The sequence below is a fragment of the Helianthus annuus genome, chromosome 11 (assembly GCF_002127325.2).
Source record: "Helianthus annuus cultivar XRQ/B chromosome 11, HanXRQr2.0-SUNRISE, whole genome shotgun sequence".
Classification (NCBI taxonomy): domain Eukaryota; kingdom Viridiplantae; phylum Streptophyta; class Magnoliopsida; order Asterales; family Asteraceae; genus Helianthus; species Helianthus annuus.
In genome coordinates this window covers 184222910-184250225 of record NC_035443.2, presented here as the reverse complement: position 1 = coordinate 184250225, position 27316 = coordinate 184222910, and the positions used below count along the sequence as shown (strand labels likewise).

General features: G+C 37.4%; 2 protein-coding genes across 2 annotated transcripts; one reads left to right on the top strand and one right to left on the bottom strand.

Annotated features, from left to right (window-relative positions):
• The first annotated feature begins 7196 nt into the window (after positions 1-7196).
• On the top strand, positions 7197-12795 carry LOC110891441 (probably inactive leucine-rich repeat receptor-like protein kinase At2g25790). The gene is made up of 3 exons (XM_022139134.2): positions 7197-7321; positions 8446-11084; positions 12346-12795. The coding sequence occupies exons 2-3, from the start codon at positions 8549-8551 to the stop codon at positions 12681-12683; spliced, it is 2874 nt and encodes a 957-aa protein (XP_021994826.1). The 5' UTR covers positions 7197-7321; positions 8446-8548; the 3' UTR covers positions 12684-12795.
• An 11188-nt stretch (positions 12796-23983) lies between these two features.
• LOC110888981 lies at positions 23984-25526 on the bottom strand. The gene is made up of 4 exons (XM_035980204.1): positions 25373-25526; positions 24981-25225; positions 24514-24873; positions 23984-24433 (listed from the first exon to the last, which is right to left on the bottom strand). The coding sequence occupies exons 1-4, from the start codon at positions 25524-25526 to the stop codon at positions 23984-23986; spliced, it is 1209 nt and encodes a 402-aa protein (XP_035836097.1).
• Positions 25527-27316: the final 1790 nt, after the last annotated feature.

The window sequence follows — 27316 nt, the reverse complement described above, 5'->3', positions numbered from 1 at the left end:
GTGAAACTGTTGCATTGTCACTCTCGAAAAACATCCTTGCCGCAACACTTTCTTCAACGGCTTCAACATTGATCGAATTGAAAAAGTCATCGTACTCAAACATCCAAGGCTGACCAGGACATTTGACTGGCAAGGTGTGCCTTTGTACTCTGACCTCAGACCATTCCTCGACCCTTTTAGTCTCTAGATTCCAGACTCGTAAGTTAGGGGTGGCATACCCAAGAAAGTATCCATCAATTGCTTTTGCCCCAAACTTTCCATTAGGATCGATGATTGTACATGGAGCTCCAAACGGTTCAAGATAAGACAAATCTGGTTTCCGTTTTTGAAGAAGCTCAAAGCAGGTCTTATTGTGCCTTTTGACTGTAAGGACTCGGTTCAAAGTGTAACATGCAGAGGCCACAGCTTCAGTCCAGAATGGAATGGGCAACTGCGACTCTACCAACATTGTCCTAGCAGTCTCGATCAATGTGCGGTTCTTACGTTCAGCGACGCCATTCTGTTGATGAGTATAAGCTGCACTAAACTCATGAAGAATACCCTTTGAAGTGCAAAACTCCGCCATGGCATGATTTTTAAATTCAGTACCATTGTCGCTACGTATCCGCCTAACCTTTAACTTATACAAATTCTCAATCTGAATGATCAAGTTTTTGATAATACCAAAGGTTTCACTCTTGTGTGCCATGAACGCCACCCAAGAAAATCTTGAATAATCATCAATTACCACGAGACAGTATTGATCATTCCGAATACTCTTGTGCTTGACAGGACCGAACAAATCCATGTGCAAACGTTCAAGAGGAACTGCCACCGTGTTGATCTTCTTTGTAGGGTGCTTCTTCTTCGTTTGTTTTCCCTTCTGGCACGAAACACAGACGTCTTGAAGATGGAAGTTTTTGAGGGGAACACCATTCACCAATTCATTTGAAACCAAATGATTCATTTTGCGTAAGTGAATGTGACCCATTCGTCTGTGCCAAGAGATAGAGTCTTTTTCTGTGGCTTTGGAAACGAAACAAGTTGCTTGTGCAGACGTAGTAATAGCTTGGCTCATATCAAGGACGTACAAATCATTTATCCTTGGAGCTGACAAGAGAATCCATTCTTTTGGAATTTTGAATCCGGATTTCAGCACATAACATCCATTAGCATCAAAGTGTACTGAGAATTGTTTGTCACAAATTTGAGAAACACTAAGAAGATTGTGATCAAGTTGTTGCACAAAGTTGATCTTGTCAAAGCTGACAATCCCGTTGGATATCATTCCTTCACCCGTAATATATCCTCCCTTATCTCCAGCAAAAGCAACATAACCTCCTCTAATAGATTTGACGTCGTAGAGAAGCTTCATGTCGCCTGTCATGTGCCTGGATGCCCCACTATCAACAATCCAATGACTACTGATAGTTCCTCCTGGAACACCCTGCACATGAACTCAAATGATTAGTTGGAGATGGGGACCCAAGCCATTGTGGTCTTGGGTCTTCCATTTTCATCAATAACAATAACTTCTTGTCTTTGATGATTGGTGAATTGTGATGGTCCCCCTGATTCAGTAACCGTTTTTGGTTTCCAGGTCTGTTTTGTTTTACCAGTGTCATTCTTTAAAATTTTAACTTCATGGTTGTCAGAAGTTTTTGAAATGTCTGGTTTTGCAGAAACAGATGGTTTATTAACCACATCGGTTTTAATTGCCTTTTCAATTTTCTTGACCTGTTGGCGTTTCTGTTTCTTTTCCCTTTCTTTTACCAGTCGGGGATCTTGTTTTGCAGAAACAGTTTGCCTGCGGTCAGTTTGGTCACGGGGAACATCAACTTTTTCTTTTTGTTTATGAAGATATGGACAATTTCGAATTATATGTCCAATTGTTCCACACTCAAAACATGATCTTCATTCAACAAACCCCGAAGCATCATGTGATCGTTTAGCCGATGATGTTGAACTTTGTGAACCCGAGGTACTAGGCTTTGAACTGGTTTGTTCATTTCTTTTCAGAACAGTAGCTTTCTTGACAAAATCTAAGTTAGATTTATTTTCAAACGTTTCAATTTTGTCCGTTCCCGTCGATTTCACAAAGTTTACATTCTTGTTTTTCTTCCGATTCGGCTTCTTTTGAGTTTGAGCCGGTGATTTTGCTTTTGGCTTGGTGTGATTTTGCTGTTTCTGCACTGTTGGTAATTTCTTGTTGCCAAATTGTTTTCGAATTTCGGCCTTTGGAATAGGAGGACACTGTGTAACTGTAACACGTGGTCCTGTCTTTCCCAAAAACTTACTTGTCGAGTTTTCAAAAACTTTGCTGATTAAGGATTGATTCACATTCTTAATGGGAAAGTCTTTGTCTGAATAGACTTTATCATCACCAATAAGAGTGTACAGCAAGTTCACACTCTCCGACTCTTTTGCAGACGAGGACTCAATTGCAACAGTCTTAGCGGGGTTTGCAAGAGGATCACATAGAATGTGATTCTCGAGAGGTATGTCCTCATTTTTGACTACCGCATCAGACTTTGCTGGGACAGCATCATCAGATTCATCATCAGAAGAATCAGCATCCTCAGTAATGACTGGAGGATCCTGATTCAGTTCAGCAGAAGACACACATGTATCTGCTGATACATCCGAATCTGATGATACTTCCTTTGTATATCCGAGCCCTGCTGCAAACTCTTTCATATCTAGAGGCACAGATGGTTCAAAGAACACTCTGTCCTCCTCATCCGGCGTGGCATCATAATTATGTCTCACTGGTGGTGGACAATTCTTATAGCCTATGCACGTGACGTCCCTTTTCTCCTTTTGGACATCAATGATGTGATCCAACACATAGCTAGAACTCAAATAACTATCTAACTTGAGTTGGATTGCCTCACTTTCCGTTTTTACACAAGCCATCTCTTTTTGCATTGTCTCAAGGCGAGATATATACAAATTAATGTCAGTTTGTTTTCTGGAAACCATTTTAGTTAACTCGGTTTTATCTTTCTTTAACTTTTCGATTACCGATTTAAACTCCTTTTCATGATTTTCATAAAACATATTGGCTTCTGTACATTTGGAAAGGTCCACAGTCAATTTCTGATTGTGAATAAAAGTCACATCATACTTTTCTTGCAAAGCTTCATGCTTACTTTGCAAGTCACACAAATTCTCATTCACTGTAGTATGTTTGTCTTGCAAGTCAAACAAACTAGCTTGTAAAGCATCATGTTTGCCTTGCAACTCAGACATACTTTTCTCTACATCAGCACATCTAGCACGCAACCTATCACATTCATCACAATTTACAACAGTGGGTTCATCGACACATACCTGACTTGATGAACCGTCGACATTAGCCATAAAGGCTGAATGGAGAGAAGACGAAGAATAAGCAGCTTGATCCACCAGAATAGATCTTCTATCACTTAGTGCTGCAGTTTCCTCCAAAAGCTCATCAATGTCAGCATCAACCGAAACATTTGCTGTCTCACCCACATGATCATCACCTGAACTGGATGATTCTTCATCAACACTCCTGCTGTACCCAGAAGAGTCTTCATCTTCAGAAGATTCACCACCACTGGCGGAAGATTCTCCACCACTGGTGTGAACTGCCTCCTTCACAATTCTAGCAAAACAAGCTGTACCATCCTGAGCATCACCACTCAACTGGATTGACCAGTCACAACCTTCATCCACTTGAACCACAAGTGCCCGGTTGGCATTTGATGTTCCAGCTTGGCCCTGGTTGTTGACAGGTATCAATGTACGTTCATTGTTCCTGTTCTGGTTATGCTGGTTGCCTTGGTTTCTGAAGGGGTTCTGGTTCCCGTGCTGTGCTGGCTTTGTACATTCCCTTTTAAAGTGACCCCGTTCACCACAGTTGAAGCACTTTACTGCCTGTTTATCGAACCCATACTTGGTGTCTTTCTTGCTTTCCAAGCTGGTTCTGCCAGTACTTTCCATGAAATCCTTTGCCCTTCTTACAGCACTAGCAAAGGCCCACTTGATATCCATCAAATCCATCTCTTCCTTATCAATCTGCCGATAGTCTTCTTGTGTCAGATTAATGTTGCCAATCTGACCTTCCACTAACCCACAGTACGCGCTCACTACAGTGTTAAGCAGCTCCATGTGTTCCCTTGCTACTTCTACACTGACCTTAGAGAGGCTTGAAGTGTCGAGCTGTACTGTATTTGGTTTTGATTGCTGACCAGCAGATGATGTCCCTCCATAACACGCATGTTGTTGAGCAGCAGGAGGAGGAGGTGGTTGTATTGGATTTCCATACATGTCTGTGGTGGGAGCTGGCTTGACAGGAACTTGCACTGGATTGCCATACATATCCGTGCTTGTGACAAACGCCGTTTGTAGTGGAGCATGTGGACCGGTTCTTGCAGACGAAGAACTGGAAGTTCCATAATACATTTCTGGATTTTGTGGCAATGGAACTCTTTTTGCCTTTAATGTTTCCTCCTGATCCTTGTTTTCTAAAAGCTGCACGAAGTCGTTGATATTTGTAGTTCTCAACACTCCGTTATACTTCAAGATTTCCAAGAAACTACTCCATTGGGGAGGCAAAGCATCAGCAAACTTCTTCACTACCTCTGCTGTAGTTGTCGCTACTCCAAAATTGTTCAGCTCTGTAAGCAAGTGATAAAACCGGCTTGTCATGTCTCCCAAAGACTCCTTATCCATGCACGTGAAACAGTCAAATTCTTTCTTGAGCAGATCATGACGCAATTGACGTGTTGCTTCATTCCCTACTCCTCTGGTTTTCAACCCGTCCCACAACTTCTTCGTTGTCTTGAAACTGACAAACTGGTGGTAGATATCTTTGCTTAACGCCTGAGTGAGAATGGCGTGTGCTTTCTTTTCCAGATCATATGTTTTCTTTTGATCTTCAGGAAGATCGGCAAACGTAGCAGTATCTGAAGCAGCAACCTCTATAGCTTGATCGAAATCTGTAGTGAAACATATCCACAGTTCGGTATTTTGACCAAGAACGTATGTACGAAATCTATCAACCCAGCCCGGATATTCGTTTAAGTGCATCAACTTTGGAGGACGATTCAAACTTCCGGTTTCGCTTTCGCTCAATAAAATACTTTGAATGCTCGGAGTTTGATTTGATACTAATGCCCATTGACCTGACGATATGGCATTTTCTTGCGAAGATGTTGACACCGGAGATTCGGCCCATGAAGGAGATAGACTTGTACTTGTGTACTTTCCACTATCTGGAGCCGGTGTACCCCACCATGAGGGGGTTGAACCCGAACTTGTATATTTTCCACTATCTGGAGCCGGAGTTCCCCACCAACTCGGATTCATGTTGGATAAGAAAAATGAAGTCTATATGAATATCTTGAAAGGTAACAGCCAGCCGAAGGATCCAATCCTGATCGAAAGACAAAACAAACACAAACTGTTAAACCTAAACAGACTAAGATCGAAGGATCAACACCTTGTTCGAAGGATCAACACTTGTTCGAAGGATCAACAGTGTTCGAAAGATCACTGTTGAATTTCGAACAATTGATTTCGAAAGATTCTCCAATGCGAAGGATCCTTATCTTTCGAATATGAACTATAGCTCGAACAATATATCCTTCGAAAAGATTCCTTGGCTCGAAAGATAAAACACAGACTTCGAAGGATGTTCGAAGGATCAATATCTGTCGAACCTCCTCTGATCGAAAGATGATCTTTCGACTTCGAAGGATATCCTTCGACCTACTGACACAGTTGACACGAAAAGTGACAGGTTGGTGAAAAAGGTGATGGGTTGGTAGTCAACTTTCGGCAGAAAGGTATGGTCAGACCCTACTTTCTACCAACTCAGATTTGACAAATAAAATATTCCTTAAAAGGAAAGTTTTATCTAGAAAATCCGGTCACCGGAGCAAGCCGGAATTTGGCCGGAAATCACCAAGTTTCTTAAAAAACAAGTTTTTAAGTTACCCAACCCGTCCTTTTACACACCCGGTTAGTTTAGAACACGTTTTTACGTCAAGAAATGCGAGATAAACACTAAAAACGGGTGCTAAACCATGTGTTCAAACACTCCAAAGTCTTGTAAAAACTCGGTTTTAACAAGGAAAAGAGCCAAAGCTCTGATACCACTTGTAGGTCCCTCGGAGGATGAGGTCAAACCTTAACCTTGTTATGTGAAACACACTAGCAAGTGCGGAATCCAAGCTAGAGTGCAAACCGAGATAAAACAAGCACAAACACAAGACACACAATATTCACCGATTAACACCACTTGTATTAATGCGTATGAAAGGTTCGGTTACAAGCTCAATGTCTACAAATCTGTTTTGCAAACTCTCAAAGTGTGTGTGTGTGTTCTTGACAGAATACTCTCTCTATCTCTCGTATCTGTCTATCTGTCTTGAGTGTCTGTCCCTCTTGTCTCATAAAATGAAGTGAACACACTACATGGGTATATATACCCGTCACAGATTGTCTGTCCGAAGGATCCGATAGATTGATCGAAGGATCATCTATCGATGTGAAAGCTGTCGAAGGATCTACGTAAACCTCGAAGGATGATCTATCGAGGTCTATCAATCATCCATCGAAGGTTCATCTTTCGAGCTCATCGAAGGATCTAAACTATCCTTCGATGAGACATCCTTCGACACAGACATGTGATTATCATGCACTAACTGTTTGGCCAAGTCAAACCAGGAGGATGGTTGACTTGGTCAAACTTACAGGACTAACAAAGGACATCGTTTTAAATCAGATAAAGTACAGACACAAGTGCACCAACACTCATCGCTTGTAAGTATTTGATGATTAATAAAACCTTTTAAAATCAGAGCAAAATAAGTGAACTTCTTTTTTATTAACCCTACAATAAATCATTCAAATTATTGTTAACGAGTCATGACGTTTGCATAGAGTTTCCGTTGAGATATCCAATTATGATGATTTTAAGTTGATAATTCAATCTAACAAACCAAAAAAGAAAAGGAATAAAAAGTACTTTCCAACGTTTCAAGGGTTCCTTTTTCCCACTTTCCAAATTCAGTCAAAAGAGCATTTTGGTCTTATAATTCCGACAAAAAATCTTTAAACTTTCCCTCACATCTGTCCTTTTGCTTTTTGCTCTCCTTTCAACTCCTTCGTTGTTCAAACACAAAGTCCAAATGCCCACTTTGGTAATTATACCACATCGTGCCATCCCCTTGACTCCTTTACTTGTAGCTCGTCACTCTATATATACACTCATATTCTTAAACCCTTACACCCAAATCATATCAACCCCTCTCTACATGTTTAGATGCTTATGAATCTTCATCTTCCAAGTCCCTAATCATTATATTTGGTACTTTCTATCTTAGGTTATATTAAGTTTTCATGTTTGTTTATGTGACAATTTATGTTTATTATTTATTAATATATATTTCTTCATAAACTTCTACACTTGTCCTAGATTACAACATCTATCTATTCATTTGCTTATCGTTTTCGTTTATCTATTTGGATTCCCTGATTTTCTTTGCTTTTACATAATCAGTGATATTGTGTGATAACAGTATTTTTCCATAAACTAGATTTTACTGTTTTTTTTTCTATTTATCCTCACAAATAGTTGTGGTCTCATTTAGGTCCACGGTACGTACTTCCAATATTCTTTTTGTTGAATTGACTTATGATCTAGAACTAAGAAAAGTTTAAGGTGGATTCACTACTGCTATAGCTAGAAAGCTAAAAAAAGAATATGGTTAGGTATGTGTCTTTATATGTATGTATATCTTATGTAATTTATAATTTCTATTACCAAATTATACGGCTGCTACCTTATACTTTGTCATCTGTTTTGAAGAAATAATTTATAGGCTTTGATACTTCATCTGGCATGCAGAGTATGACAAGTTTAAGTTTTGAGATAGCGCCTAGAAAGCTTTTACTTGACAAAGTTTAAAAGCGATTTATTGATTGCTATGATCATTACATTTTGGTATCGTAATAATTTGTATGCATAATTAAGATATCGTCATAACATTTATATGGTTATTATTATTATTTTTTTTAGAACGGCCAACAAATCAATCCCGAGCACTCTCGGGGCACCCACTGGACAAACGGAGTACTCTGAGATTAACCCGAGTCATCCACCACCAATTCCGGGGAAAACCCGGTAGCCCACCCGCTCAGATAAATTATTTATAACAACGTAAAAAAACAAACATGTATAGTATGGTGTATCAAGTTCTAGAGTTATTGTTCCTCTAGAAATTTTCCGAATCTTTAAAATTAAGTTTGATTAGTTCCATGTTATCTAAAGGGTGTTTAGGGTTTCACCACTATAGTTATCTTTTTTGTGTATTTATTAATGCATGGCTAACAATCATTGTGGTTTGTGTGCCTTTGATCACCTCTACTTTAATATTATGGAATAGTAAATCCAATGACTTAGTTTAACATGTTTTGTCATTATAATGACAGAAAGTGATTGATCAAACTGTTGCTTAATTCCTGTGGTGGAGACACATCTTTCTTTTACACCAATTCAAGCCTTGCAGTTCTGATCATTCAGGTTCCAATTACAATGAAGACAAGAGTGAAAAACTCACAGGCAATATGCTTCATGTTCTTGTTTTTATTCTTCTCATTTAGCAATGGATTTGGATATTACAATGAGCATGAGTTACTTTTATCCACTAAAGCTTCCATCTTTGATCCTTTGAATTTCCTCTCCAACTGGAAGAACTCTTCATCTTTTTGTAGCTGGAATGGCGTTTCGTGTGATTCCAATTCAACCCATGTCACCAGAATCAATCTTTCCAGCAAGAACTTATCCGGAAAGATTTCGGATTCTTTATTCAAGATCTTACATGTTGAAACAATTGATCTTTCCAACAATCAACTCTCTGGTGGGATCCCAACAAACATATTCTCTAGTTCTTCACTTGTTCATCTCAACTTAAGCAACAACAATCTAACAGGTTTGATCCCAAAAGGTTACATTCCAAAACTTGAGAAGTTAGATTTCTCAAACAACTTCCTTTCGGGTGCAATACCGGAGGAAATTGGATTGTTCTCCGAGCTACAATATCTAGATCTTGGTGGAAATACTTTTGTTGGCAAGATTCCAAAGCCTCTCACAAATCTAACAAAGTTACAAGATTTAACTTTGGCATCTAACCAACTAGTAGGTGATCTACCATCAGAATTAGGGTTTATGAAAAGCTTGAAGTTTATCTACTTGGGTTACAACAATTTCTCCGGTCGAATTCCAAACGAAATCGGTGAGCTAACCTTGTTGAATCATCTCAATCTTGCTTTCAACAATCTCACCGGTGAAATCCCACCTTCACTTGGTAATCTTACCGAACTTAACTACCTTTTCTTGTACTTCAACAAACTCACTGGTCCAATCCCTAAAACAATCTATAACCTCAAGAAACTAAAATCTCTTGATGTTAGTGATAATCTTTTGTCAGGTGAGATTCCAGAACTTGTTTCTAATCTTAGGGTTTTAGAAGTACTCCACTTGTTTTCGAATCAATTTTCTGGAAAAATACCAAAATCATTCACCATTTTGCGTCACCTCAAAGTACTTCAGTTATGGTCTAATAAATTTTCCGGTGAGATTCCCGGGGATCTAGGGTTGTACAATAATCTTACAATCCTAGATCTCTCCACCAACAATCTCACCGGAAAAATCCCGAAAACCCTTTGCAATTCCGGACATCTCCAAAAACTCATCCTATTTTCGAACTCGCTTGAAGGCGAAATCCCTAAAAGCTTGAGCCTTTGCAAGAGCTTAGAAAGGGTTCGTCTTCAAGACAATAAGTTATCCGGTCAGTTGTTGCCGGAGTTTATTGAACTTCCGGTTGTTTACTTTCTTGATTTGTCAATAAACAATCTATCCGGTGAGATAAACAAATGGAAATGGAAAATGCCGAAGCTCCAAATGTTAAGTTTGTCAAGAAACAAATTTTCAGGAGAGTTACCAGATTCTTTTGGTAGTAACAAGCTTGAGAATTTGGACTTGTCGGAAAATGAATTTTCCGGTAACATTCCTCCAAGCTTTGGGAAGTTTCCGGAGTTAATGGAACTGAAATTAAGCAAGAACAAGCTTTCAGGAAAAATACCCAAAGAGTTATCATCATGCAAGAAGCTAGTGAACATCAACTTTAGTTACAATCATCTCACCGGTGGAATACCGGAAACCCTTTCAAGGCTGCCGGTTCTTGGAAATCTTGATTTGTCAATGAACCAACTTTCTGGAGAAGTTCCGGAAACTCTAGGGAATGTGGAGTCACTTGTGGAAGTGAATATATCTCACAACTATTTTCGCGGCGAGTTACCATCCACCGGAGTGTTTACGGCTATCAATTACTCGGCGGTGACCGGAAACAACCTTTGTGGGGGTGCCTCCGGCACCCATTTACCACCATGCAAGATGATTAATATTAAAAACTTTAATTGGTGGTTTTTTTGGATGGCTTTGGGTGTGGTTACATTTGCTGCTATTTCCATTATGGTTGTCTTGTATGTTAAAAAAAGAAATGAAGATCTGTACAAGATGACCAGAATGGAAAGCGAGATAGACGGAGGTGGGGAATGGGAGTTGCTATATTTCGAACAAAAAGCTTCGAAAATGCTAGCGATCGATGAAATTCTACAATCTTTGAGAGGGCACAAGAATGTGATAGCAACGAAATATATGCAATATTTCATCAAGGAATTCAATGGGATCAATCTTGAAAACAATCTCTTAATCAAACTCAAGGATTTTGGCATGATTCGGCATACGAATATCGCCAAACTAGTTGCGATTTGCAAGTCGGAAAAGGGAAGATTGATCTTGGTTCATGAATATGTTGAAGGGAAGAAGCTAAGTGAAATTATGGGAGAGTTAAGTTGGGAAAGCCGGGGGAAAATGGCGATAGGAATCGCGAAAGCGCTACGTTATTTGCATGGTTGTTGCTCACCGGCGCCTGTTGTTGTTGGCAATATGTCACCGGAAAATGTTATGGTGGTTGCTGGGAAAGATGAGGCCTGTGTAAAACTGAGTCTTCCGGATATGATATTTCCTGACATGAAGTGTTTGGTTTCTTCAGCCTATGTTGCACCAGGTAAATGTCAATTTTGACCTCAATTACTCTAAAGAACTTGCTATAATATTATAAAATCCTCATGGATCATTATTTCTATAAATATTATTTACTTGAAACAAATGTATAACCATAAACAACCATTTAAACCAAATAGTTTGTCTATAATGGTCACTATTACCCAATAGTATGTTTTAGTTTGCTAACAGAGAGAAAGAAAGAAATGAAATTTTTTCTCCATTTGTTCTTAATAGCTGATTCTTTAACATGCCCTTCAAAGAATTATTTTTCTTCAAATTAGTAAATTTATAAAAATAGCTCCAAGTCTCTAACAATAACAATTAAGAGAAAATGAAACTAAAAAATAATTTTACAAATATATTATTAGGAATACTGACAGCTAATAAATATGAAAATAAATCTTTGCATAAAAAATCATGTTTCTTGGACGATTCAAAAGAGAATTATCTGGAGGTGAACGAGATGTCATAGGAGCAACACAGTGTTAATTAAGAAATTTATAATCCATCTATGTATATATTACTTTGGAAATTAGGTTAAAATTAGGGAATTAAAGAAGGTTTGGTGACAACAATAGGTTTATGTTCGTGGCATTATAGTATTAAACATTCTAATTATTGTGATAAGTAGTTGTAATTAACTATAAAAAGTTCTATTCAATTTAAAAGATTAGAGTCTCACTGTTACATAAAAATAGTATTTATGGGTACGTACTTTTACAAAATTATTTTTAATAAACCTTTGGCAGTAATCCATGCACATATGAATTGAAAAAGGTAAACAAAGCCCCAACAAAGTATCATGAATTTGTTTCCTTTTTGCTTTTACAACTGTGCACATCATAGATAGAAAGAGAAATTGTTTTTCGCTCCCTCCTCTCCCTTTCAAATTGATCAATTTTATTAATAAATTACACAAAATATGAATAAGATGTAAAATCTAAAACCAAAAAAAAAAAAAAAAACTATTTTCAAAATATCATACTTTTTAAATTTGGAAATTCATTGTTCTTTGGTTCACACTCACTTGACATAATTTAATGTTTTCTTAAAAAGTAGTGCCATCTTTTAGGTATCTTATTAAATTCATGTGACACGGATATTCTTCCAAATTATGTTTACTGACATATATGTTTCAATATTTAAAATGCATACTTTAACAACCAATGTGGCCATGACCAAGTTTAATTTATGGAGCAATAGTTTATGTGTTATTATTCTCTAGCATTTGATTGTTAATAACTTTACTTGCCTTATTGCAGAGACAAAAGAGACTAAAGAGATAACCGAGAGTAGTGACATATACGGATTCGGCCTAATCCTAATCGAGCTACTTACAGGGAAAACTCCGGTTGATGCCGAGATTGGTTTGCATGAAAACGTAGTCGAGTGGGCACGATATTGCTACTCGGATTGTCACCTCGAGGCATGGGTTGATCCATTAATTAAGGTGCATGCATTGAAAAACCCTAATCACATAGTAGAGATCATGTATCTTGCACTGCAGTGCACTGCTCATGATATAGCTGCACGGCCATATGCAGAGGATGTACTGAAAAGACTAGAATCTATTATGAGGTCAAGTACTTTATGTTTCTAGTTAAGTATTAATCAAGTTTTTTTTTTTTTTTTATGATCTTGTATTTTGTTTTTATTTTACTTTTTTCTTACTCTTTTAGCATGAAGTTAATTTTCCTTTGAGTGGTAGTGAAGTGAATGTTTTATGTTGGATGTTGTCTTCATACTCCATTGATGAGTGTAATTATGGATGTGGATATGTGAAGGAATGTCAAATAGTTGGTTGCAATAATATAAACTTATGAATTAGTTGACTATAATATATATTGAGGAATTGTCATTACTAGAGCCATTAAAAAAAACAAATGAACAACAAAACAAACCTATTTAGCAACACAATTCTTTATTATAACCATGTTGTGCGCAATGTCACAATAGATTCTTTTTTATAACATGTTGATGTCATGCGCAATGTCACATAAATTCAGTTATGTAGTTAAATTTGCGTGATATATGGAGGGATCTCTAAGATGCATGAAAAAAAAAACAAGATTAAACTTTAACGCTACGTTCAACCTCATGAGATGAACAATCAAAACAAACTATTCATACTCAGTATCACAGGCGGACCTACCCTTTGGCAAAGGTGGGCGGCCGACACTCCTTGAAAAAAAAAATTAGTGTATATTTTAAACAAAAAAAAAACTGACAGCACCCTTTGAAAATATGATTGAACACCTTATCCGCACCCCCAACAAATAATTACTGGCTCCGCCACTGCTCAGTATGCTCAGAAGCATGCCACCGGTTGAAATAGTAGCATGTAAAAAGGAATTCTTAGGAGGATCAATATGTGTAGTAAAGATGTTCATATCCAAATCATTGAGGCATCTAACTAGTATCACGATGAACATTAGTATACTTATATTTATAAGTAGGTTCAGAAGGTGTGAAGTTATAAAAGAGTCGCATGTATGTTACATTTCAACTTAGAATTTTCAGAGCGCGCGAAACGAGATTGTTGAAATAGTTGGAAAAATAATAAGTAAGGCCGATGTGTTATCTAATAGTTATATATCTATTTGAAAGAAATAAGGCTGATATGAATTATTAGTTTCAAATTAGTTTAACTAAATAAAAAAATTGTTTTTTCGATAATTTAAATACATCTTGAGAGAAACCACAATAGAAATAAATATGTTACAATAGATTAGCTATTCTAATCTAGAAAATAAATATCTGTCACATATATACACACACTTTACAAAAGAATTTAAAGTTTACAAATACAAATATGGACTTTAATATTTGAATAAGTAATCATGAAAGGAGTATATGTGACCACATACAGATCATAAATTTCTTCTTATAGATCACTGCTTTAGCTATTTTATCATAAAAATACATATATACCTTAGTCATGTAATCGATTATTTAGATAAGCCACGTTGACAAAGATATACAAGAATCTATCATGCATTATCCAAAATATTATATTATATATTATGGGTAAATTACTTTTTGAGTCCCTGTGTTTTAGTGGTTTTAACTAGTTGAGTCTAAAAGCAAAACGTTTAACGAACTGAGTCCCTATAAGCATTTTCATTAACCATTTAAGTCCTTTTGGGTCCAAATTTTAACCTTTTAAGTCCAATTTTTTGGACTCAAATCGTTATAAAATTAACAAAATTGGACTCAAAACGTTATAAAATAAATGGCTAGGGACTCAGGGCGTTAAACTTTTTGATTTTGGACTCAAGTGGTTAAAACCACTAAAACACAGGGATTCAAAAAGTAATTTACTCTATATTTATATATATAACCTACACTCCTACAACATTTTGTAGATATAATTAGTTTTTTTTTTTCTAAAAATAACAGGTTATATAACATCTTTGTACGTTAAAATAATAAAATGTAACACGAACCAGGTTGGAAGTAGGAAATCATCTTCTATATCTTTAAATATCCATATGATTTTCCTTACATAGAACAAGGTTTTATAAGTTTTTCCACAGTTAAACGTAGTTGGTACAAAAAACTTGGTTCTCATGTTTTTAATTTTTAACTTTACTAGGTCAATGCACTCCCAAATTTAGATGTTGGGGGTACAAAAGAGTCGATGAAATGCTGTCAAAACAATCTTTAAAAACTACAAGGAATTTTGGAAATTCACGGCTTCGATTGTTCTTCGTTGTCTTCATTGTGAGGCCGAGTTCGATTATCGATTGCAATGCTCTAGTTGTTGCAGATAGCATTTATCTTGATAACTTGATTCAAGCACAAGCAAGAAGTTTCTGAAAAGATTTTTAGTGAACACTTTTTTTTATTTTTATTTTGTTTTATTTTATTTTGTTTTTATTTTTTTAATTTATTATTATTATTTATTTATTTTATTTTGTTTTTGCAAATCTTATCATCTTTTTAGAATTTCCAGCTATTACCGGCAGTTGCTCTCATGGAAGAGATTGTTGTACAGTTTTTCTATATTAATCCTTGGTTACTTTGTTTAACCTGACCAGAATTACACACGCACCATGTTGACGAGTTTTCTTTCTATAAAGAATAGAAGTGCACGTTAATTAAAAAATGCAAATGCTTTTTCTTTAAAGGAGACATGTACTTTCAATCTATGCCTTTCTAAGAATTCGGACATCAAATCAGAAGTATGTTGGCTCATTCATTTGTTAAACATCGGGTTTCAAAAGTGTAGTTCGTGTTATAAGTGGGTTGGTATAATCTACTTTGTGACCATTAATTATTTCATTTCATCATCACATCTCAAAAGAAGCCAAACTTCTTTATTTAGAAAACAATTTATTATCCTTTTGTCATAACAATAAATAAAGGGGGGAAAATCACCAAATTGGCCACTGCAACGCCGTCTTTGCGAAAATGGCCACCGGACACCCCTTGCCGAGCCGGTTCAAAATCCTGAAACGGCACAGGAGTTTTTTTTAACGGCCGTCCACTCCCAGGTTGACACGTGTCCGACAATCTCTGAAACGGCTTGAGAAGGAAGCTGTGAACGACACGTGGCTGTTAATGTGGAAAGATCTTAGCCAAGCCGTTACAACCGGCTCATGTGGAAAGATCTTAGCCATGTTCCTTCAACGAGCCAAGCCACGTTCTTACGAGATAGCCAAGCCGTTTCCGTACGATCTGGCCAAGCCGTTACAGCTGACATCCGAGCCGTTTCCGTGAACTACTTGTGCCGTTTTAGCTGGCTCCAAGCCGTTTTAGCTGGCGCCAAGCCGTTACAGAAGGTCCGTGCCGTTTCAACACACTGTTCGAGCCGTTTCAGCTGGCTCAAGCCGTTTGAACTGAATTGAAGCCGGTACAGCTGTCTAATGCCGGGTCAACGTGTTGTTCAAGCCGTTACCGGGTTCAACGTGTTTTTCAAGGCGTTTGAGCTTATGTTCTCACTATATATATACCCACTTGTTTTTTGGTGTGCTTGTTTAACGAATCCATCTAACAGACTTAAATCTCAAATAAAATGTTATCTTGGTTTCTTTATGTTATTAGCATAGATGTTTTTGTGTATCAAATGCAAGAAATATTTATGAAATCACACGTATCTGCTAGTGACGTGTTCCTTGGCTTTAGTTATCAAATTCGGTTTTGATATTGCTTATCATATTGGAGTGTCTTACTCTTCAGAAATGCCGGATCTAACTACCCAGTTAGTCCGGATGGAACTATCCAGCAAAAGACGCATCTCTATCATTGCTACAAGCGTTTTGACTGGAATTCCAGAAGAAGGGTTTTGATTCACTCCTAACTTTGAATTTGTTCTCGGGGAGGTTCTAAGTTCTAAGCAGTGGTTTGGTCAAGTTATCTGAAGACTGCTTTCTTGGAGACCGAGATTTTTTCTCTACTACCCGTTTCTGCTGTTATGAGAAAGGGTTCCGATGAAAAATTTTGTTTGTAATTTTTTCATGTTATATCTTTTATGTAATTTGTAATAATTAGTAATAAAAATTATGTGTTTCGTTCACTTTTAATTATGATTTGGGCTTTTTATATGGGTTGTTCACAAAACAAGTTAACGAAAAAAAAAAATACATAACTGTGTTGGGCTATGTATACGGGCTGTGCACTAACAAGTTAAGGAAACTGCTTTGGGCTTTTTATTTGGGCTTTTCACTAACAAGTTAACAGAAAAAAATAAATAAACTGTTTTGGGCTTTTTATACGGGCTATTCACTAACAAATTCACGAAACTGCTTTGGGCTTTTTATATGGGCTATACAGTAACAATTTAAAAGAAAAAAAAATAAATAAACTGTTTTGGGCTTTTTAAACGGGCTTTTTACCCGTTGCCTTTCCATCTTCCCATGTAAACGGCTAACCATTATTACTTCCACACCTATTACCCACTATATAAACCCCCCCAAACTTCTCATTTCTCCACGCCGTCCCCGTTAACACTCTTTATATTTCGACAATACATTCCGTTCATCCGTTCAAATGGCAAATTCGTGGACAGAAGTTGACGACATCGCCTTGTGCGAAGCCTGGGAGGAGGCAGTGACCAATCCTCCACCACGGGGACAGGGTGGCCTTTGGGTCCGTGTTCAACAAATTTTTGGACAGCTTCGTGGTCCGGGCCATAACCGATGCGTGGACGCCTTATCTTCTAGGTTTCGTGTGGTCCGGTTGGAATGCGAGAGGTTTGACCGGTATTTCCAGAGGGTGGAGAGAGAGATGCCCGACCTTGAAGAGGATGATCAGAAGGCGGTGGCGCTGATCAACTATCGTCATGACGAGGGACAGGATTTCAAGCATGTTTCGGAGTGGGAGGCTATTAGGATTTATTTTTAGTTTTTTTTTTTAGTATGTTTTGTTTAGTGTTTTTATGTTTTAGTATGTTTTGTTTAGTGTTTTTATGTTTATGTTTAATATTTATATAAAAAATATTTTGGATGTTATAAAGTTTTGCATGTTCTAAAGTTTTGCATGTTATAAAGTTATAAGTTTTGTTAACTGCGACGAAAAGTTTTTTTATCTGCCAATTGTGGACTGCAACTAGTTGTCACGTTAAGCCCAACATGAAGCCCAACCTGGCCCAAATGTGGACTCAAAATAATTGTCAACTGGGCCGTTTTAAAGTACTGTATAAAAATAAATTAGTTAACATTGTTACCAGCTCCGAGTAGGAGGATAAACTGGTTAACATGTTTTGCTTTCACATAAAGGGCGCAGGTTCGAACCACGGAGGGGCCGTTTCTTTAAAGAAGAACCCCCTTTTTATCCGTTTTTATTAATTAAAATAGTGGACTGCAACTAGTTGTCACGTTAAGCCCAACGTGAAGCCCAACCTGGCCCAAATGTGGACTCAAAATAATTGTCAACTGGGCCGTTTTAAAGTACTGTATAAAAATTAATTAGTTAACATTGTTACCAGCTCCGAGTAGGAGGATAAACTGGTTAACATGTTTGGCTTTCACACAATGGGCGCAGGTTCGAACCACGGAGGGGCCGTTTCTTTAAAGAAGAACCCCCTTTTTATCCGTTTTTATTATTTTACTTTCTTAAATTAGTTTAATAAGTTAAATTATTAATTAATAAATTTTAAAATTATTTGTTTTAAAACTTTGTGGGTTCTTGGGCCCAAACTATGTAGCTTGTTTTGGGCCGTTTTTTATTTTTATTTAACTTTATTAATTAGTTTAATTAATTAAAATATTAATTTATTTTTGCACGTTGCATATCGCCAAACGGCTCTTTGGCCCAAACATTAACTTGCACGATAGAATATTACAAACTTCTTTCGTGAATTACAGATAGATTTTTAAAATTTCAAACACTGAAAGGTGTTCAAAGTCCTCGTCGTAAAGTATTGCGTAGTCTAGCAGGGCCTCTTGTATGATCTCTTCTTCTTCCATGTTCGGATTTTTTTTTCACATTTTTGCACCTTCCTAGAAAACGTGTACATTTAAAGCGTACCAAAGAAAGACGAGTCATCAACGCCTCGACGCTTTGGGACATCTCTTGTAGGTGAATGCAGAAATTGTTGAAAACCTGCTCCCAGAAAGCAGGATCGGAAACTGAGTAAGTGCCCAGTTCACGAGCGGCAATGTACGAAACGACAGCAGCAATATCTTCCTCGTCGGTCCAAGAGTCCATTTTGTTAGTGTGAAGTTTTGGGATGAGAATGTTGTTTAATATGAGGGAGTAATGTATGTATTTATAGGTTTGAAAAGGGTAAAATTGGAAGATTTAATATTAAATTAAAAAATATATTACAAAGAACAGTTTTTTTATTTAACAACATTTGGCCGTGGTAAACACCGCCAAAAATACAGTTTATCAGCCATGAATCGTCTATATGACAAACATATTTGCTTAACGTCTCCAGTAATGTTAATGGGTTTGTCTGTAACCAGATGCTCCATAAGCATACACAGATAGACAGCTTCATTTCCTACGATTGACCTGTTAGAAATCACGTAGTTATCGTTTAGCTCATGAGTTATGCAGCATTCTGGTTTTCCTGTCTTTTTCCAATACTTCAAATGCACAAGCAACCCAGTTAAATACACCTTAAGCTTCGTCAACCGTGGAATAATAACTGCCCTAAATTTGTCTCCTCGTCCATAAAAGTTTTCAAACGGGTACAAAACTAATTCCTGGGACGCCAACTCTAACCGTACTAACATCCATTCGTTATTGTCAATCGACAGTGGGAAAAACACAAAATCCACGTCAACAAAGGAAGGAAATGGGTTTACTTTACCATTTCCATAACCAACCACGCTTTTAGGAACCGATTGTAGTAACGTGTCATAGAATTGAGGTGGGAGAATTGTCCACCGCAAATTTAACGTCGGATCCTTTTGTAAATTTCTGTTTCTCCAAGCCATTAGTCGTTCAGTCCATCCCTCAATATGCTGTTTAATGATTATTTATATATTAATAAACACGAAAAAATACAAATTTTGATAATAAAAAATTTATAATGAAATTACCGTTGCTGTTAGGTAGCCATTACAACGATAGCCTAACAAAGTACCCCAAAATGTTTTGTCCAACTCCACATAACGAGTGAAAACAGCTGAATAACAGAATGGGGCGTCGCCAGTACTGTAAAATGTTGCAACATCTTTTGACCAATTCTCAGATTCGTCGTCTGGAATTGCCCATCTTCCGGCTCTCTTTAAGTGCAAGCTTTGACGGTTATTTAAAAAATTGTTTTCTTCCGGCACGACCGTTTCAGACGAGGAAGATTCACCGGACTGTCTGGGTGCTCTCCATTTCTTAAGAATCCACGTTGATGATTTACTAACTGGTTGAGAGCAGTATACGTTGTTTTTGTCAGCCATTATTGGTTTTAAGACTGTTTCAAGTGCTATGAGTGGCGTTCTAAGAAAATTTTTTGATCTTATTTAACTTGAAAATAATTTATTATATAATTGTTTTTTTAATAGTTTTCATCACAACTTTCAATAAAGGTACTGCCCGAGCCGTTACATATAACTGGCCGAGCCGTTTCGTGGCACGTGCCTCAATAAAGTAATATTCAAGCCGTTTCCCTTTCTTGTTTATGCCGTTACCGACAGGCCGAGCCGTTTCCACTGCAACTTCAAGCCGTTACAGCTGCAACGCCGTGCCGTTTCCTCTGCTACAGCAAGCCGTTTCAGGCGCGTCGTTTTGCTGTCAGTTTAAGCCGTTTCCAATTTCAGGCCGAGCCGTTTCCGCTGTCAAGTAGTGCCGTTTCCGGCGTCAGGTTGAGCCGTTTCACGGCGCGTGTTCCAATAAACAACTATTCCCCACATCAACGAAATTCAAATCGGGTCAACAATGTCGTTTCCTCATTTTCTCATTTTCAAAGCAACTCACCACGTTGGAGCAAAGCAAAGGAGTTGAAGACCGCAACTTTCAACATCCGAAAGATCGTTGACTCTTCCGGGACCACTGACTTCTTCGACAATAATTGTGGGCCCCCACTATGGACTTCAACGGACACGAGAACATGCCGAATGCTTTCGAGAATATACCAAACGATAATTCGGTACACGTCCGTCGACCATACCTGTAAAGGTTACTTTACTGGGCAGGTTGACCCTTTTCCATCAATACATACTGTTGACGAGGTAATGTTGAACGACAACTTATTAATTACTGAATAAATGTATTTCGTATTGAATTAATTTAATATTTTGCTTACTAATTATATAGGTTTACGTACCGTTGTATATAGAAGGTGCTCATTGGTTTTTAGGCGTTTTCAATCTTCTCAATTACACGCTAACGATATACGACAGGTATTAGGCAGATTTAACTTATTAGTACTCCAACATACATGTTACTAACTTTGTTAATTTGTTGCTCTTTCAGCTTTTTAAATGCTTTCGAAAAGGAAAGAACGGATGTGGTGTGTCATATAAATTTTGTGTTTGACCACTGGCTACGAATTCATGGTTACAATGCCCACAGACCATTACCGTTAACTTACCCTTTCCGAGTTATTTATGCAACCGATGCTCCTCAGCAGTCCGGAGTTTTGGGAGACTGTGGGGTTTGGGTTTGCATATTTCTTGATAGGTTGATAAATAAAAAACCGTTGAACAATGATAAAGATACTCAGAAAACAGCGGAACGTATGCGACGTCAACTTGCTTTACTATTTTATGATTCCGTGTTACCAGATACAACAACTGACAACAACCTTGGTGATGATGATGATGATCCCGTATTAGAAATGTAATTGTATTTTTTTGGTTTAAAAACATTAAATATTTTTCTACTAGTCTTTATATGTATATATATATATGTGTCCCTTCTACCTTTATTACACATGTGACATCCTCCATTACCAATGACAAGTATTCCTCCTTCCGTTTCCAACAATCAACAGATTTGGGATCGCCAATGGTCTCCAAATGTTCTTGAATTTTACTACGAAGGAGATAATCCTAGTTGCTATTCTTCTTACACGGGGTTAACACCACTAGGAAAGGATTGGTGGGGGGGGACTACTTGGATTTACTGGAGCAGGTTTTATTCAAAAAACGGTACCTTAATAATAAATTTTTTCGTAATAAAAATCTGTTTCATAATTTTTGTAATAAGTAAATTACCATCATTTTTTAGCACGTACAAGCATGGTGTAACAAACTCATGTGTGAACGAGAGAATGCAAGGACGCTGTCGTCAAACGATATTCGTTGGACAGTTCTACCGCCAAATTTCTTCGACATGTTACATAAACAAGATATTGATGCAACCAGATACGCAAATGGTTCTACAGCAACATATCCTCCATTCTGGGAAATTGATACGGTAGGCTTTATCAATTTTTTTTTTCTATTTTATTATATCCGTTTTTTATTAAATGAACACGACTCCCACTCTTACTCCACACCTATTTAAACACATCTTGGTTCACTGCTCAACTGCATCCCCTTTTTTTTTTACCTCTTTTTTCTACCTCATGGCAAATCAAGAAATCAACATTCATGTAAACGTTCATATCAACGTCAACATTTTCCAACCGATTAACCACCCAAACCCACCCCCAGATAACCCCGAACCAAATAATTCACAAACTCGTAACCCCCCAAACCCGGTGCAACAGCCAACACGTGAAGCACCATTTAGGGGTTATGTTCAGTGTGAGGCGGTTGATCCGTTACCTAATCACGATGAACAACAGCTTCCTTTGGACCAGATTATTCCACAAGAAAATTTGGCGGTTACTGCTGACGAAGACTCAGACTCAGACGACGAATCTTGTTTCGAAAGGCTGTACGATAAAGTGCGTTTTGAAGCTTATCGTGCGGAAATGGAAGAAGGGGTAGAGTATGATTCTGAAGCGGAAGACCATTCCGGTTATTAGATAATAAATGTCAGGGTTGTTTTTTTTTTTTTTTAAATAAGAACTTGTACGTGTTTGATATAATTTTTGGGAAAGTATTTTTTTGCTAATAATTTTTGTTTTTAAATTTACACCGTTGATTTAGAACCTAAAATTATTCACTTTTTTGCAGGTATACGTTCCTATACCGGACAACGAACAAAATTGGTTGCTTTTTAAAATAAATATAAAGTCACTACAATTAAGAATTTTTTTTGCTAATAATTGTGACACGATTAATTGCGGAGATTCATTTTGCGTACACAGAAGAGTACATCAAATTGTTCTAGAATTTGAGTCTTTATTTTTGTGGTTTCTCGGACGTATATCGTACTGGCAACAGTCAGGAATAAATGAGACGCGTTCCATGCAAATAGTAGGGGATTTCGTGTGGCCTCCTCAAACAAATCGTGTTGGCAGAAATTCAGGAGTCATCATATGTATGCTAATGGAAAAACTTATTTGGAATCGTTCTTTAACATGGACCGAAGGAAACCTTCAGGATGCTTGTTTCAGATACAGACGGTACATGGCAGATGAACTCTACACCGGGCGCTTCACACCTGTTAATGTTTAATGGTTCTATGTATGCATGTAATATAAAAAAAATTAATAACATATTTTAATGAAATGATTTTCAATATTAATATGCAACTAGTTACTCGACAAGTTATATTAAATTTCACAAAATAAATTAATAAAGTATTAAAAGTCTCCCAAGTTGAAAGACGGATACATATAATCAGCAGGAGATTGTGTAAAATCATCAGGATTATCGGTTTCTTTCCCTTTCCCTTTGTCTGGGTGTTTGCGAGTACGAACTTCTGACGGCATGGGCTGCCGACATACATCCCGATGATGACCATATGAGTTACATCGGGAACAATAGAGGGGAGTAGGTTCTTCCCCGCGGGATAAGATTCGGTTGTTTTCTCGAGGACGACCAGCCTGGCGCTTTGTCATATGTGGCGGTTGAAGATTGATAAGGTCTTCTGGAGTCTCCCATTCAGATCTATGCGGGAGAGGATAAATCGCTTCTTCATAAGTTTTCTTATAGACTTCGTTGGAGTAACACGGGAAGCAATACTTACTGCAGTCGGTTTCACCTAAAAATTTTGAAACGGCGATAACATGCCCGCATGGTAAACCAGAAACCTGCCAAACTCGGCAACTACATGTTCCATTAACAAAGTCCACTAAACCCCCCTTTCCACTGTCTGCAACAGAATAACTGTTTAACTCAATCCCAGCAACCGTCCATGTTCTAGACCCTTCAATTTTTTTAAAAATTTTCTTCTGTGCCCACTGTGTAAGTAAATGTTTTTCATGTATACTTTGCAAACGGCGATCGTAAAACCACTTTTGTACAGATTGCCGGAAGAACTCTAAGAGTTGTGTTACCGGCATTTTACGCGAGTGTCTAGATAAAGCGTTAATAGACTCCGCGCTGTTAGATGTCATATAATGATATCTATTGCCTGGACAATGCGCCCGTGCCCATCTACCGAACCCAATACTTGTTAGAGTGTGTCGCACTCTAGGAACGGCAAGACAAAGAGCATTAAATGACTCGTTAAATCAGACAATCGGTACGATTTGCATGTCTTCCACCACAACTTCTCATTTTCTTTTTTTTTATCAGAGGGTAAACGTAGGTTCATCATTAAATGACGACAACATAACCCATGATAAACATGTGGAAAGACGTTTCTAACAGCCAGATGTATAGAATTCGCTCTATCCGAAATTATGGCCATTTCAGGTATTTCACCGATACATTCTTTAAGCTTTGACAGAAACCATGTCCAACATTCACCATCCTCTGATTTTCCTATTCCGTAGGAAATTGGTAAAATTTGGTTGTTTCCATCCATCCCAACAGCTAAAAATAACGTCCCTTTAAATTCACCCTTTAGGTGTGCAGCATCAATGATCACCACCGGTCTTAAATTGCATATAAAGGTACGAATCTGAAACAAAATTATTTAAAAAGAGTCAAGAACATGTAGTTTGTCGAAACAAAATAAAAACAGATAATGCTATAACTTACCGCAGCACCAATCGCGACAAAGACCATCTCAAACCGACGCTCGTGATCAGTCTTGATATGTGTAACAGAACCAGGATTTGCCCGCTCAAGATTGTAACAGTAAAGTGGTAGTTCTGCGAACGACTCTCTGCTTGATCCTTGTAAAAGCTCTAGTGCCAGACTTTTTCCACGCCAAGCTTGACTAGTGGTTATCTCAACTTGGAATCTCTGTCTAAAATCTTTCACTATTTCATTACAACGATATATTCTTCCACTGTCTTTTAAAGGTTCTTTTAAATAATGAGCAACAACATGTGGGTTTGCCTGACGAACATGTGGGTACGTTAGCGTCTTCGAGCACGTGTGTTTATCGTTAAAACTCTTAACAAAAAACACCCACTATCTCCAAAACTCCTTGCACGGAAACGCCAACCGCAACCGTCGACCAAACATGACACCTGGTACCGAGTTTTAGAGGATCTATCTACTTTAAACTCAAAGTGTTCTAACAAACATTTTTTTCCCAATTCAAGTTTCATGTCTTCTTTGTTATTAAATACGTGACCTGGTTCAAAAGTAATTGATGAAGATCGCGAACAATTTTCGAAAGAATTATCAGGATTTGGTTGGGAGTCGTTTACAACATCATAATTTTCTTCATCAGTACAGAAATTTAAATCAGGAACTAAAAATTTTTTTGGACTTGAAAAACCAGATGATCCAACACCAAACCCTTCAATCACATATAATTTATAAATTTCAAAAATATTTTCCATAGCAAAATTATAAAAAATTGCAAGATCTTCATCGTTTATTATATCTATGGGATCACTAAAGGAAGACAACCGATAAGATAACTTCGTAATGTTTGTAGAACTACAAATGTTTGACAGTTTACTTAAAAGAGCGGTGTATGAAAGGTTGGGTTCAATTTCTAAACCACGTCTACTTGAATCAGCATCAGCAACATACTCCAACTTTCCGTTAACGATTTCCCACTTTCCGCCAGTGTATACAACCAAACGAATCTTCATAATTTTAAGTTGGAAACTTTCTTTTACAAAATTCCAAATGTTTTTATAACTTTAAACAAATCTGTTGAAAAAACAAATACAAAAAATATAGGGAAAAATTTTTAACGGCCACTCACTAAATATAAAGGTTTGAAACGGCTTGAGCCAGCTGAAACGGCTCGAACAATGTGTTGAAACGGCACGGACCTTCTGTAACGGCTTGGCGCCAGCTAAAACGGCTTGGAGCCAGCTAAAACGGCACAAGTAGTTCACGGAAACGGCTCGGATGTCAGCTGTAACGGCTTGGCCAGATCGTACGGAAACGACTTGGCTATCTCGTAAGAACGTGGCTTGGCTCGTTGAAGGAACATGGCTAAGATCTTTCCACATGAGCCGGTTGTAACGGCTTGGCTAAGATCTTTCCACATTAACAGCCACGTGTCGTTCACAGCTTCCTTCTCAAGCCGTTTCAGGGAATGTCGGACACGTGTCAACCTGGGAGTGGACGGCCGTTAAAAAAAACTCCTGTGCCGTTTCAGGATTTTGAACCGGCTCGGCAAGGGGTGTCCGGTGGCCATTTTCGCAAAGACGGCGTTGCAGTGGCCAATTTGGTGATTTTCCCAATAAAGGGAGGTAAATTGTACGTTGTTTAAATTCGTATACATATCAACACCTTTTTTTTTAATAAGTTCTATTTTTTTTTATAATATGTTCTATTGATAAACGTACATTTGAACTGACTTTGCCTTTTCATTTTTAAGTTTCAAATTCAAAATACTTTTAATTATATACGTCTTAAACCCGATAATTTTTTTATAACTTCTGTTCAATGATTTTATTATTAAAACAAGAAATACGGTTGCGTTTAATTTTTTTTGTCAATATTTGAGTATAAAGTTGTATTCGAAATAGTAGTGTGGTGCCGAACCAAACTCTCGTCATTTGCATTCATTTTACAATTGCTTGATTTCATTTACTTTAAAAACAAAATCTCTTTTACATCAATTATATATTGATACAGGGCTCAAGAGATATTGTGTCTACAGACTAATATCCGGTATGTTATTACTGCTATATCACATAATTATACATAAGCTTGCATGGACGTACGTAGTTTAGTCCTTTGATATTTTACCATTGTGTCTATAGACTAATATCCGGTATGTTATCACTGCTATATCACATAATTATACATAAGCTTGCATGGACGTACGTAGTTTAGTCCTTTGATATTTTACCATTGTGTCTACAGACTAATATCCGGTATGTTATCACTGCTATATCACATAATTATACATAAGCTTGCATGGACGTACGTAGTTTAGTCCTTTGATATTTTACCATTGTGTCTACAGACTAATATCCAGTATGTTATCACTGCTATATCACATAATTATACATAAGCTTGCATGGACGTACATAGTTTAGTCCTTTGATATTTTACCATTTTAAAACGTACTAAGCTTGTGTATCTCTAATCAGCATTATTTATTATTGCTATTTGCTCACGTCACTCTTCTTCATTGTTTTAGTTGAATCTATTGTTTATGGGTATAAGTAACATAACAAGAACCCATGAAAGTGTTTTGTATATACTAAAGGCTTTGGTTATCCACACATTCTCTCAATTTATCCACACATCCCCTAACCCTATACACCCCTCATTGCTCAATACGCCTGAAAATGGACCCACCTGATAAGCCCCGCATTGCCCTATACGTTTACTTTTTGGTTTCTTTTTCACACATCATATTAATTGTCAATAAATTGGGTGTCAGCCAATGATTGCCCAAGCATTGGCTCTTTTGTGT